This window comes from Chenopodium album, chromosome 19 (assembly GCF_948465745.1).
Source record: "Chenopodium album chromosome 19, dcCheAlbu1.1, whole genome shotgun sequence".
NCBI classification, from domain to species: domain Eukaryota; kingdom Viridiplantae; phylum Streptophyta; class Magnoliopsida; order Caryophyllales; family Amaranthaceae; genus Chenopodium; species Chenopodium album.
Genome location: NC_137852.1, coordinates 22,690,836 through 22,704,245, shown reverse-complemented (window position 1 = coordinate 22,704,245; position 13,410 = coordinate 22,690,836). Strand labels below are relative to the sequence as shown.

The window sequence follows — 13,410 nt, the reverse complement described above, 5'->3', positions numbered from 1 at the left end:
ACGGTCGGCCAATTGAAGTGTTATCTTGGATGGTTGAAGCTCACCAAGATCAAGCCGCTTAAAAACCGAGTAAGGCATAATGCTAACACTAACACCAAGGTCACACAAAGCATTTTCAAAAAGCATTTCCTTAATTTGACAAGGGATTGAAAAATTCCCCGGATCTTCCATCTTTCTTGGGAGTTCACCATGGATAAAAGCACTAAAGCACTTCCCTCCATCCACCGAACTACTCTCATCAACATCCTCTCTCTCATCTAAGATCTCCTTAACAAACTTGGAGTACTTAGGCATGTCTGGAATTGGTTCGGTAGGGGGTGTAGAATCATGAACATCCTTAAAAGCTTCAAGGAATTTCCCAAATTGCTCATCCATTTTAAATCTCAAGTATTTTTGGGGATATGGAAGATCGGGAATTCTCTCTATCTCTCTGATCCTTTCATCAACACACTCTTCTCTTTTATCACCCTCACAAAAGAATTCCTTAGACTCAACTTTTTCCTCTTCATTCTCCTTAGCAACACACTCATCTCTTTCCTCCTTTGACCAAGAAACTCCCTCATCAACATCAAATCCACCACTAGTGGCTATAGAGTACACGGGTTTCTTTGGTTCAACACCTTGGGAAGGCAAAGATGAAGGACTAGCAAAATCCTTAATTGTGCTTGCTAATTGAGTGATTTGAGTCTCAAGCATCTTATTGTGAGTCATCATTTCATTGAATTTCTTATCACTAACCGCCATATAGGTGTTAATGATCTTGGTTTGATTATCAATCAACTCTTCCAAGGTTGTCTTAGGAGAAGAAGATTGTGAATAGGAATTTTCATTTTGAGTCTTTGGAGCAAAACCGGGTGGGGGACCTCTTTGAGCATTATTTTGAAAATTTCCCCTTCCTTGGTTGTTCCAATTACTCCTATTTTGATTTGAACCATAACCTTGATTATGGTTACCACCACCATGATTATGGTTTCCATTACCTTGGTTATGATTACCATAATTATGATTTTGATTACCATAATTTTGGCCTTGATTTTGGCTACTATAACCTTGGTTATTGTTACCACGAGAACCTTGATTCCCTTGGTTCCTATAACCACCATTATGATTATAGTTGTCAAAATTGCCTTGGTTTTGGTAATTCCTATTCCATTGGCCTTTTTGATTATCAAACCTTTGAACATTGTTGTTTGACACAAATTTGACATGTTCACATTCATTGTCAAACTCATCAACACATTCATTAGGACAAGCACTAGAATCATGATCATACGATCCACATGCATCACAAAACAAGCAACCCAAAGGCATATTATGTGAAGAGGGAGGGGGTTGAGAGTTAGAAGGAGTACCTCTCCCCTTAAATTGGGAGGGAATATTGGAAGCTTGAGAAGAGGTAGAAGTTCTCTCCAACTTAGCCTTGATTGCGGTGACCTCCTTTCCTAAATTTGTCATTTGAGAGGAAAGGTTGTTGATTGCATTGAGGTGGTCCACCGAATACAATGAAGATTGTTTGCTTGAAGAGTCTCTCTCCCCATCTTGCCAATCCCTATAATATGTCACCACATCCTCAATGATGTCCACAACTTCTTCCTCGGTTTTGTTCATGATAGGGCCCCCGGCCCCTCCATCAAGGCATGACTTGCCTTGGGGACTTAAACCGCCATAGAAGATTTGGATCACTTGGTATGTGGGGATTCCATGATGAGGACACTCCCTTTGATACTCTTTAAATCTCTCCCATGCTTCATAGAGACTTTCATTTGGCCTTTGCTTGAACCCTTGAATCAAAGCTCTTGCCTCCGCCGTCTTCTTTTGGGGATAGAAACGGGACAAGAAAGCCTTTGTAACATCATCCCAAGTTCTCAAGGATTTGGGCTTCACCTCCTTGTCTAGCCACTCCAAAGATCTACCTATTAGAGAGAAGGGGAACAACTTGAGGCGGATGAATTCTTGAGAGACCCCATTGACTTTGATAGTGTTGCAATATTTTTCAAATTCTTTCAAATGGTTCAATGGGCTTTCATTTTTAGCCCCACATACTGCCTTCTCTCGATCAAGGTGATCATTTTTGGACGGATTTCGAAGTCATTTGCCGGGGTAGTTGGGGGAGCAATTCCACTTTCAAATCTATATGCCCCGGGCACTCCAAGCTCCTTCAAGGCTATTCTAGGATGTTCACCCATTCCTTGTTCTTCTTGAATTTCTTCTTCACTCGAAGAGCTATAAGCCAAAGATCTAATATCCACTCTTCTTCTTGAAATAGTCCTTTCTATTTCCGGGTCAAGGGGAACAAGGGGACGATCACGGGTTCTATACATGCAAAATTCACACAAAAATGTTAGTAGCACGGCTACAAATGTAGCCTAGAGAAACAAAATCTTTTTGTATTTTATCAAAAATGAAATAGACTCAAAAACTTCATACAATCAAGCACCATTCCCCGGCAACGGCGCCATTTTGATGTGGCTAGGAATGGTAGGTCGTTGGGCTACCACCTTGCCCTATCAAACAATATTTATATGCTTAACCAACCCCTAATAGTCTAGCGGCAAGTCAAGGTCGAATCCCAAGGGAATGATGTTAAGTGCACGAAGTCTAGATTAAGCTATTTCGGGAACAAAAGGAGTTTGAAGTAGGACTAGGTCTAAACTAGGTATGCAAACTTGTACTTAATCGATCTAAAACACTAGGGCAATGGATTCACATACATTCACAATGGAATTGGTAATTTGGGGAGGTCAAACCGACTAAGTCAATCGATATGAGGGAAAACTATCATGTATCCAAAAGAGCATGCTAAGGTGGTTCACCTAGAGGTCTAACTAGCGTCAACTATGCTAAACACTAACTAGGGAACATAACAAAGCACCTCAATCGTGAAATTGCAAGTCTACTAATCAATTGTCCGTGTCATAGCATACTTACAATGCAATCTAGTGTATTAATCAAAGATGGCCAAACCTCAATTAATCACACACATGCACATGAAAAATCAACCAATTTAATCATATCATCAACTCCATCAATTATCCCCAAATTACACTATTCCATCATTCATGCATGCTTCACCATCTCCCTAGCTAGAGAACTACTCACTAGCCATAGAAATGGAGATCAAAACTACAACATTCATCAAATTAATCATCAACATGCTTGAATTCAAAGATTAAACCAACAATCAATCAAAATCAATCAAAATTTAATCAATAACCAAATCAATCATCAACAATATGAAAAACTAATGAAATCAACTAAAATCAAAATTGAATTGAGATTAAGAAGAAGATCCTTACAAAACTTTGATCAAAAGATCAAATACAATGATGAATTCTTGAACAAACACCAAAGATCATGAGTTTCTCTCTCTAGTTCTTGAGTTTCTCTCTCTAAAAATTCTCCAAAAACTAACTATCTCATTCAATCTAAAACTTCCTTTCTAAAAATAGGTAGAAATAACTATATATACAAGGAGGAGGTCGGTAAAGACGCCCAAAATAGACCCTCGTAAGTGCGGGCGCTCGGAGGAGGGAGAAAGGCACGCACGGGACACACCCAGGAATGTGCGCTCGCACGTGCCTGGTGTGCGGCCGTACACGACCACTGTGCGGCCGCACACCCCCTGTGTGCGCCCGCACGTTCCTGGGTTTCCTCCCCTTCTTCTCTTCGTCCTAGCTCAAGTGATGCACGCACCTATGATGATGATGATGGAGGACAAGGTGGGCAGAAACTTTCTTGAACTTCTTGAAGAATGAAAGCCATGAATAAGGCACAAACAAAGCCTTGAAGCTTGCCCCTTGGATCCACCTTTGACTTGACACTTCTTGCACCTTCTCTAGGCATAAAAACAATGAAAAATAGTAGAGAGGAGGCTCGGGAATTCTTGGACAATCGATTACCACCTACAAGCAAAAGATAAAAAAACAAGTAAAAGAGAAAAATAACAAATAAACTAGAAAAAGACATGAAAAAGAGAAATAAACTACAAAAAGCATAAAGTGAGGAAAACAAGAATAAAACCAAGGAAAACTAAAGAAAAAAGAGATAAAATAAAATAAAAATCATCCAAAAAGAAACCAAATGAGTGCCAAAAATGTAACTCATCATTCCCTCAGCCTCCGCCTGAGGTCGTCACTGAGGATGAAGCTTATGATGAAGATGATGATGACGTATATCACAAAGGATGGGTCCTTCGTGTCCAATTACAAGCGTTCCAAAGATAAATTGGAGCGCAACCTTGACCAGGCGGGCCCAAGCAGGCGCCCCTCTGAGAGGTCAGAATGGGAAACCCAAAAGGCCGGACTTCAAGCCCAAGTCACCCGGGATGAGCTCATGAAATGAACTCTTTCAAGGGTGAAATCAAATCCATGATCAACAAAAACAAGGCAGGCTCTAGCAAGAGTCCGCCGGCTAAGAACTCTCCCACTCCTGGGAAGAAAAAGACCGTCAAGGACAGGCGTCCAACTCCCCATCCCAAAGACAAAGAAAGGGAGAAGGAGAGGATGGCCTCTAAACTTGACTGGTCGAAAATTCTACTGCCTACTGATCCTTAGAGGCAGCCTCGGCAAGAATAGCCGGGGACCAGCAAGAAAACAGCCTCCGACGCTAAACACATCATCGAGCGGAGGAGAAACCAACAGCTGTCTCTACTTCGAGCTTTCCAGACAGCTTCAAAGAAACTTCTGTAAGGAACTCACAGTCCTTACTTGAGAGTCGGACAGGCAGCAAAACCGTCAATACCGAGCCTCAACTGATGATTTGGTCTGTCCCATATGCGCCTCAAGCGCAGTATGGGAAATATGGCCTACAGTTCATGCAGCCTCCTCCTTTAGGAGGACAGGCGGCATACACCCCCGTCCAGCCTCTAGACTGTCAGCTCCGGCTACTCAAACTTGGCGAACAACCTTCTGCATTTGCCAAGAATACAACCGAGGCGGCTCAGCCGTCCAAGGTTAAGAATGTGTTAGTGGGCACCTATGATGGTACCACCAACGCAGAAGACCACCTAATGGCATACACCAACCTCATGCGCTTACAGGGTTGGGACGATGCCACCTGGTGTCGATGTTCCCCGGCTACACTGAAGGGCATTGCCTAACAGTGGTTTTGCAACTTGCCAGCCGGCTCAATTGATTGCTTCAAGAAGCTAGCCTTCTTGTTTTCCACCAACTTCTCAAAGAACATCCCTGCTAAGAAAACGAGCCTCGATTTGAGCACCGTTAAGCAGGGTGAGAAGGAAGGGCTACGTTCATATGTCAGGTGGTTCAACCTGTCAGAATCCTGATCTAGGGACTGTTTAACGAGGTAGCTTTTACAGTCTTTTTCAAGGGTCTGAGAGACGTGTCGGCTTTTAAGTTCGACCTTGTCAAAAAGGGGGCATTTACGCTACCGGCGGCCCTGAGGGAGGCGGAGAGCTACATTCAAGCTACCGACCTCTGCACGCCTGGTTGTCAGTTAGACTCTAAGAAGTCTGACAAACAAAAAGAAAGCCGGTCTGCTTAGCCGGGTAACAAAAAAGAAGAGAGCAAAAAGAGAAAATAAGTCAAGGCGGTTAGTGATTCTGACCAGCCGTCCCAGAAGAAAAAGAGAGAGTTTAAACCGTACGTCCCAAGTACAAGTTTAACAAAGGCTGCAACTCCATCCTCATGGAGGTAAAGGACCAGCTGTCCATTGAGAAGCCGAATCAAATGAAGAATTCCGTCCAATCACGGAAAAAAAATAAATTTTTCCAGTTCCATGAGGAGGTTGGCCATGACACCAACGACTACTTCAGTCTGCAATAGACGTTGGACCGTCTGGCTGACAAAGGGCTTCTAAAGTCCTACATTTCTAAGTCCCCAGCTTGGGCAAAGAAGAAAAGAAAGGGTCAGTCCCCCAAGAATACCCAGCAGCCTACTAGTAGCTCGGATACCGACAAGGATCCGGTCTACACTATCGCAGGCTGATTTTCATGTGGTGGCCCTACCATCTGGAACACCAAGAGCCATCTTCGAAAGATGGACAAGGATGATGATGAGCAGGCGTCTGCTAGTTCCACCTTCCCAGACATCCTCATAACTGAGAAGGACAGGGGCAGCGTCCGCCGTACGCATGATGACTAGGTCGTCATTGAATGTAAGGTTGCTAACCAGTAGGTTGGAAGGATCCTTATTGACACCGGCAGCTCGTCGGACATTATCAGCCTCCGGTGCCTGCAGAAGCAGAAATACAATGTCAGCTGCATGCATCCGGTCACCCACCCCTTGGTTGGTCTTGGGGGTGGAATGGTCTACCCAGCAGGAAGAATTGACTTGCCCATCCGGCTGGGAGAAAAAGGCAGGGACGACATATTGTCGTCAAATTCTTGGTCGTTGAGGAGCTGACCGCCTATAATATCATCCTTGGTAGGCCAACCCTCAACGAAGCCAAGGCGGTAATCATCCCGTCTCTCATGCTGATCAAGTATGAGCGGGATTATGGCTCTGTTGGTTCCCTGAACGGGGATCAGAAGACGGCTCGGGAGTGCTACCTCTCGGCCGTTAAAGACACTGTGGCCTCAGACGGCCAAGAGAAGGAACAAATAGACCTTGACGATGTCAAGGATGCCAATCCTGACCCACCAGCCGTTGGTAAGAAAAGAAAGCACCTCTGCTGGTGGAGGTGAAGAAAGAGAAAAAATAGCAATCACTGACCGGGGAACGGTCAGACTAGCTCCGTCCCTAACCGGCTGATGAAAACATTGATCTCGCTTTGGACGACAGCCGTCCAGAGCGTATTGTGAAGGTTGGGACGGTTGCTTACGCTACTTTGGGTGCAAGGTTGCACGTTCTGCTGAAAGAATTCAAAGACATCTTTGCCTTTGAAGTGGAAGAGATGCCAGGCTTCAGCCCGGATCTCGCTTTCCACAAACTCGCCGTGGATCCTAAAAAGAAGCCCATCCGGCAAAAGGAAAGAAACCATGGCGAGGAAAGAAGTCAGGCAGCTGTCGAAGTCAAAACGCTGCTAGACGATAGGTTCATTCGGCCTTGTAATTTCCCCGACTGGGTGGCCAATGTGCTCCTGGTTAAGACACCGAATGGGACATGGCGCATGTGTGTTGATTACACAGACCTCAACAAGGCATGTCTAAAGGATAGTTACCCGGTTCCAAAGATCAACAGTCTGGTCGATTCAACAGCCGGTCACGCCTTGATGAGCATCATGGATGCCTACTCCGGCTTCCATCAGATACCCCTCTGGAAGAAAGATAAAGAGAAGACGACCTTTGTCACTGATTTGGGGTTATTATGTTATACTGTGATGCCGTTTGGCTTGAAGAATGCGCCCGCCACCTTCCAACAGATGATTAATACGGTTTTCATTAATCAAATTGGAAGGAATGTGGAGGTGTACATCGATGACATGATAGTTAAATCCAAGCAACAGACAGATCATCTTGCTAATCTCCGAGAAACATTCACCACCCTTAGGCGGCATAAGGTCATGTTAAACCTCAAGAAATGCATCTTTGGTTTTGAGTCTGGGAAGTTTCTCGGATTCCTGATTGATCAAAGGGGGACAGAGGCTAACCCCGAAAAGATACAGGCTGTAATTGACATGAAGTCACCCCGTTCTGTGAAGGAATTTCAGAGACTAACTGGTTGCCTAGCCGCCTTGGGAAGGTTCTTCAGCTGATCAGGCGACAAATGCCTTTACTTCTTACAAGCAATCAGTAAGAAGACCAGGTTTGAATGGAGAGACGATGCTGAGACGGCATTCCAGAAGCTAAAAGAGCACTTGCATTCTCTGCCTAGGCTGGTCAGTCCTCTGCCTAGGGAGACGTTGTACATGTATTTAGCCGTCTTAGATCATGCTCTTAGTGCCGTTCTCCTTGCTGAGCGAGACGGCGTTCAGCTCCCGGTTTACTTCATTAGCCATGTTCTAAAAAATGCTGAACTCCGGTACCCTGTGGTTGAAAATTTTGGCCTCGCTTTGTACATGGCTGATAGGTGTGTCGCGTACCTAACAAAAATAACCTAACAAGACCACTACTATGTAGACGGGCAAGTAAGGGTCAGATCCCAAGAGACTATAGTTCAACTAATTAATTAGACTCAAGTAACTACTAAGCAAGTAACCAAATCAAATAAGTGAGAATTAATAACTAAGAGCAATATCAACTAATAAGCAATGAATAATAATACTATGGAATTAATCAAGAACTAAAAACATCTAAGATTAAGCATCCCCACTAATATGAATCAATGCAATAGAACAATCCCTTTCCCTCAATTAAATCAATAAACATTCCACAAGACAGATGCTCCCTAAAACAATACTAAGAGTTTCTTTCGATCAACTAATAGCTTCCCTAACATGCAATCATACCTATTTTCATGGAATCATACATATTAAAGACATTGAGAACGACATCTTATAAGTCCTAGCAAGAACAATTAGCTATTTTCATGCATAAAAGCTCTTACTTTTAATTAGGGTTCTAAAATCAATTAAGAATCAACTTTCGTTGTAAACCTAATCACATTCAATAATACTATTTCTAGTTAATCATTGATAATAAAACCAACCCTAACAAAGAGGAATTATAAATTAATCAAATTGGGAATTGGGAATCAAATAACACATCAATCCATATTAGGGTTCAACCTAACCCTAGATTATGAAACTACTCACACATGATAATAGAAATAACAAGAAAAATAATTAAAGAAAACATAATAACAATAGGAAATTAAAGAGATTAAGGTTGAAAGAGAAATACTTGAAATTGAATTAAGATGAATGCTTCAATGGAGTTCTATGTGTTCTCTCCAAAACAACGTAGAATGGAAAAAGTTATAATAAAAATTAGATGTTTTAAAATAGGGTTAAAACCCCTATTTATACTTTCCTAAAAATTAACATAAAATAATAAATAAAATAAATCTCCTGCGCATACGTACACGGCCGTGTGCTGATGGGTACACGACCGTGTAGCTGACCATACTTGATCTTCAGATTTCATCATACATGTACACGGTCGTGTAGCTGAGAGGTACATGAGCGTGTAGGCGGACTTCTTACGGAGATGGAATCACACGACCATGTAGAAAACACTCGAACTTGGAACCTTCGCATGACCGTGTAGTTAAGGGTACACGGCCATGTAGCATGTAAGCGTGGATGGAAGAATCACACGACCATGTAGCTTATGGTACACGGCCATGTAGCATTACCATCAATCATCATCTATCACTCCAGCAAAGCTCTTTATAAAGCTCTCCAATCCACCTCAAAATGTCGTGGCATGCTCATAATCACTCCAAATGCTCCATTTCATCCTGAAATCACAACACACCAACCAAACAACCAGAATAGAAGAAATCGAGTCCAATTTGGATAAAACATACAGAAACACGAACTATATGTTGAATTTCTAGAGTAAAAACGTCCCAAAAAACCCAAGAATAACGGTATAATATCGACTTATCAAACTCCCCCAAGCTAGACCAATGCTTGTCCTCAAGCATTGAAACATGAAACACAAGAAGAGTAAGATAGCCTCTCAAGCAAGAATATATGTGCCAATGAATTAAAACCAAGTGAAAAACAAGAAATGCAAGTCATTGATTATAAAACCACCATAAACTTCAAGCACTCGAAATTGACAACCAATCTTTTCCACACATCTCTCCTAACCAACTCAGTCATATATGAATAGCATCTCACTTTAGTTGTGCAAAATAAAACAAACAAGCCACTCATGTGTTTACAACGGGTTGAATAAGAAATCACTCATCCTAATTGCAACTATGCACGTCGACTTCATGCAATTTTCCTCTTTAGATTTGCTAATAGATTTTCTCCACTTGTAAAGCGATGATGCAGATGCGAAAGTCATGAGATCCTAAATAAAGGTAGGCTTGGTTATATGGGGTTAGACGATGTCATTTGGGAATGTGGTGCTCAAAAATAACAAAAATCCTAATCCCACTACATAGTCAAATGTCGGGTCCAAACCAACCTTATATCCTCCGCACAACATACAAGCATGCCCTTATTCTCACTTTTCTTCACAAGACAACATAGATTTTCATGACAAATATTGCTTTTCTTTCTTCTTCATGGGTTTCCAACTCAAATTCTCATGAGAACTTCACCTTTTTTTTTTTTTTTCTCTTTTTCTCATATTTTTTTTCTTTTTTTTTTTCAACTTATTTTTTTTCTTTGAAACTTAGAGCATACACAAACTTATTTTTCTGAATTTTTTTCATTTTTGCTCTTTTTTTTCTAACTTCTTTTTTTTTCTTTCTCTTTATTTTCCAAACACAACTCAACAGGGCATAAATTAATACATTGATTCTCCATCAAATAAACCTACAAAAAGGCTCTAAGGCATAAAATGTAAGGCGACAAAGAAGGGAAATCGTGGCTCAAATTGGTTCATCCTAAGAGTTAATGTAAAATAAAAAGAAAATAGAATAAGCATCAAGCACCTAAGAATTTTTGGCTCTAATTATCTAAGAGGAACTTCAATCACTCTTCCACATTGCATCATAAGTCTCAAATAATCGCAAAGCAAATCCAAGAATCAAATTACAGGAAGGAAAATCTAACACTCATGAAAAGAATGACTGAAATAAGATATACCAGTCAACAATGGCTCAAAAGTCTCACATAGGTACTCAAGCTATCCATATTGGTCGAGCGGGGAGACCATTCTAACCACAAACAAGTTCAATCCCAAGCCAATCAGTGAATGGGTTTTCAAAAACAAGTTTTTCAATTTTTAAAATCACACATATATTACATATCATCATCGAGACATAGTCGTATATATGCAACCCAAAGCAAAAAGTAATCTCTCCCCCAAGCTAAACTTCACATTGTCCTCAATGTGAACATATATCGAATAAGAACAAGCAAGAGAAAGAGAAAACTAGGCCCTACTGGCAGAGGAGGGATTATACATATGGGCGGAGCTGGGACCGCCCTAAAAAAAAAAAACTGTCGCATCATATCCCCTAGACACTAAAAAAACAAAAACAAGAAAAAGAAAATAAAGGGGAAAATAAAACAAAAAAAATAAGAAAAAGGGAATGGGTTGCCTCCCATTTAGCGCTTGTTTAAGGTCATAAGCTCGACCTCCTTTAGTAGCTCAACCTGGGTCACCACACGGAGAAGATATTCCGTGGCATTGCTCATTAATATATCCACCTCCAAACAACTCCTTCAAATTAGAGTTGATGTGCTTTGTATCCGATTTTGTTTTGATGTAGTTAAATCCATCATGTGGTGGAATATAGTCACTTTTGCTCACAAGATTTTTATTAGAATAAACACACTTATCAACCAAAGGGTTAGTAGCATCAATTCTCAAACAAGTACCACCATCAAAAGTAAAATTATGGTCATTGAAAAGCTTAAACACAACTTGTTTATCCTGAGCTCTAATGGTCACTTGTCCTTTAGGAACATCTATTAAAGCTTGACTTGTAGCAAGAAAAGGGCGACCAAAGATAAGTGGGATCTTATGGTCTTCTTTTATATCCACTACAACAAAGTCAACAGGAAAGACAAGTTCACCAATTTCAACTAATACATCTTCAACTACACCCTTAAAAAGTCTAACAGTTCTATCAGCCATCTGAAGAGATACGGGGGAAGGTTTAAGGTTTTTCAAACCTAATTTGTCATACACCGAAGAAGGCATTAAGTTAACACTAGCACCTAGATCACACAAGACCCTATCAAAATATGTTTCGTTTATCATGCAAGGGATAGTAAAACTACCGGGATCATGCAATTTAGGTGGTAGGCTATCATTTAAAAGATTAGAACATTGTTCTTTTACTACCCAACTTTCTAATTTCTTATCATTACGATCATGATCTAGAATTCCTTTCACAAAATTTGCAAATTGAGGCATTTGAATTACAAGATCGGAAAAAGGAATGGTAGCATATACCTTTTTAAGAGTCTCAGAATACTTCCCAAAATGCTTATCGAGCACGGCTTTTGAAAGCCTTTGCGGGAAAGGAATTGGCTCCTCATATGCTTGTGGAGCGACATATTTGGGACCTTCTTTCTCATTCTTCTCTGTTCTTGACTCCACATTGCACGCTTTCTCTTCTAATCCTCCTATAGTCAATTCATCACTCTTCACGAATATTGCATTGCATTGTTTCGTCTGGACTTTTGCTTGATCTTGAAGAGTTGTTAGATGACTCACTTGTTGTGAAAGTTGAGAAAGATGAGTCTCTATCCTCTTATTTTGAGCGGTGAGCAATTGGATTGAGTTTTGAAAATATTCATTTTGCTTTGCTTGTAGCTCAAATTGCCTTGATATAAGCTCTTGTTTTTGAATTTGGGAGGTAGTAAAATCCTTAATAATTGATTCAAGATCAAATGTTGAGGCCTGAGGTGGTGGTGGTTGTGTGGATTGATGATTGGAAGGTGCCCTTGCTTGAAAAGCGGATGGTGGTGAAGGATTCGCTATAGCTTGAGTGTTCTTGTATGAGAACCCTTGATGATTTCTCCACCCTTCATCAAATGGCCTTGTGGAGGTAGTGGTATAAAAAGCATTAGCTTGCTCAATTGTCATTCCATCATAATTAGGTTGACACTCCCGCGCAGTATGGCTTTGCAATCCACACATCTGACAAGTTTCCATCGAGGGTCGAGGGGACTCGGCTTGGAGTTGATTGACTTTATGAGTTAGTGCCTGCACAGAACTAGTCAACATGGTTAAAGCATCAACATCATGTTTATTACCTATGTTGATAGCATTTCGTCCCCTTGGATGGTAATTATCATTAGCCGCCATCTTCTCAATCAAATCCTTCGCATCAGTTGGGTTCTTCGTCATGATAGAACCTCCGGACGCAGCATCAATGTATATGCGAAACTCATAGGTCAAACCATTATAGAACGTTTGGATCAACATCCACTCTGAAATACCATGGTGAGGGCATTGTCTTTGCAATCGTTTAAATCTTCTCCATGCCTCATATAGGGATTCGTCATTGGATTGATGGAAAGTAGATAGCTCGATCCTTAATTTTGCGGTTTTCTCTTGCCCCAAGAATTTGACTAGAAAGGCCTTGGCAAGCTTGTCCCACGTATCAAAAGAACCAATACCTTCATCTCGTAACCACTCCCTAGCTCTCTCCCGTAGTGAAAAAGGGAAAAGGCGTAGTCTAATAGCATCATCAGTGACACCATTGAGCTTCATGGTGTCACACTTCTCCAAGAAACTATCAATGTGACTCACTGGGCAATCATTAGGTGAGCCCGCAAAAGAATAATTGGAGATGAACTGTATGAATTGGGGCTTCTACTCAAAACTCTGAGCGGTGACAGGTGGTCTAACAATACTGGAGAGGAATCCGGTTGTTGTATCCGGAATACCATACTCCAAAAGAGATTTTGTTCCCAGATCGCCCATGTCTC

General features: G+C 41.3%; 1 protein-coding gene and 2 non-coding genes across 3 annotated transcripts; 2 read left to right on the top strand and 1 right to left on the bottom strand.

Annotated features, from left to right (window-relative positions):
- Nucleotides 1-1,696: 1,696 nt before the first annotated feature.
- LOC145596407 (small nucleolar RNA R71) lies at nucleotides 1,697-1,802 on the top strand. Its single transcript, XR_014103245.1, has one exon. It is a non-coding gene; the product is annotated as a small nucleolar RNA R71 (small nucleolar RNA).
- A 7,473-nt stretch (nucleotides 1,803-9,275) lies between these two features.
- Nucleotides 9,276-13,192, bottom strand: LOC145594189 (uncharacterized). The gene is made up of 2 exons (XM_081650522.1): nucleotides 11,435-13,192; nucleotides 9,276-9,299 (listed from the first exon to the last, which is right to left on the bottom strand). The coding sequence occupies exons 1-2, from the start codon at nucleotides 13,190-13,192 to the stop codon at nucleotides 9,276-9,278; spliced, it is 1,782 nt and encodes a 593-aa protein (XP_081506648.1).
- On the top strand, nucleotides 12,915-13,021 carry LOC145596200 (small nucleolar RNA R71). Its single transcript, XR_014103084.1, has one exon. It is a non-coding gene; the product is annotated as a small nucleolar RNA R71 (small nucleolar RNA).
- Nucleotides 13,193-13,410: the final 218 nt, after the last annotated feature.

Excerpts from the sequence above, each read along its gene's own strand:
- LOC145594189 (XM_081650522.1), bottom strand. The coding sequence starts at position 13,192 with ATGAAGCTCAATGGTGTCACTGATGATGCTATTAGACTACGCCTTTTC. Across the intron at positions 9,300-11,434 it reads CAAGTCAAGCTTTAATAGAT|GATGAAATGGAGCATTTGGA; the intron begins GTTCCTAAAGGA and ends TTGTGATTTCAG.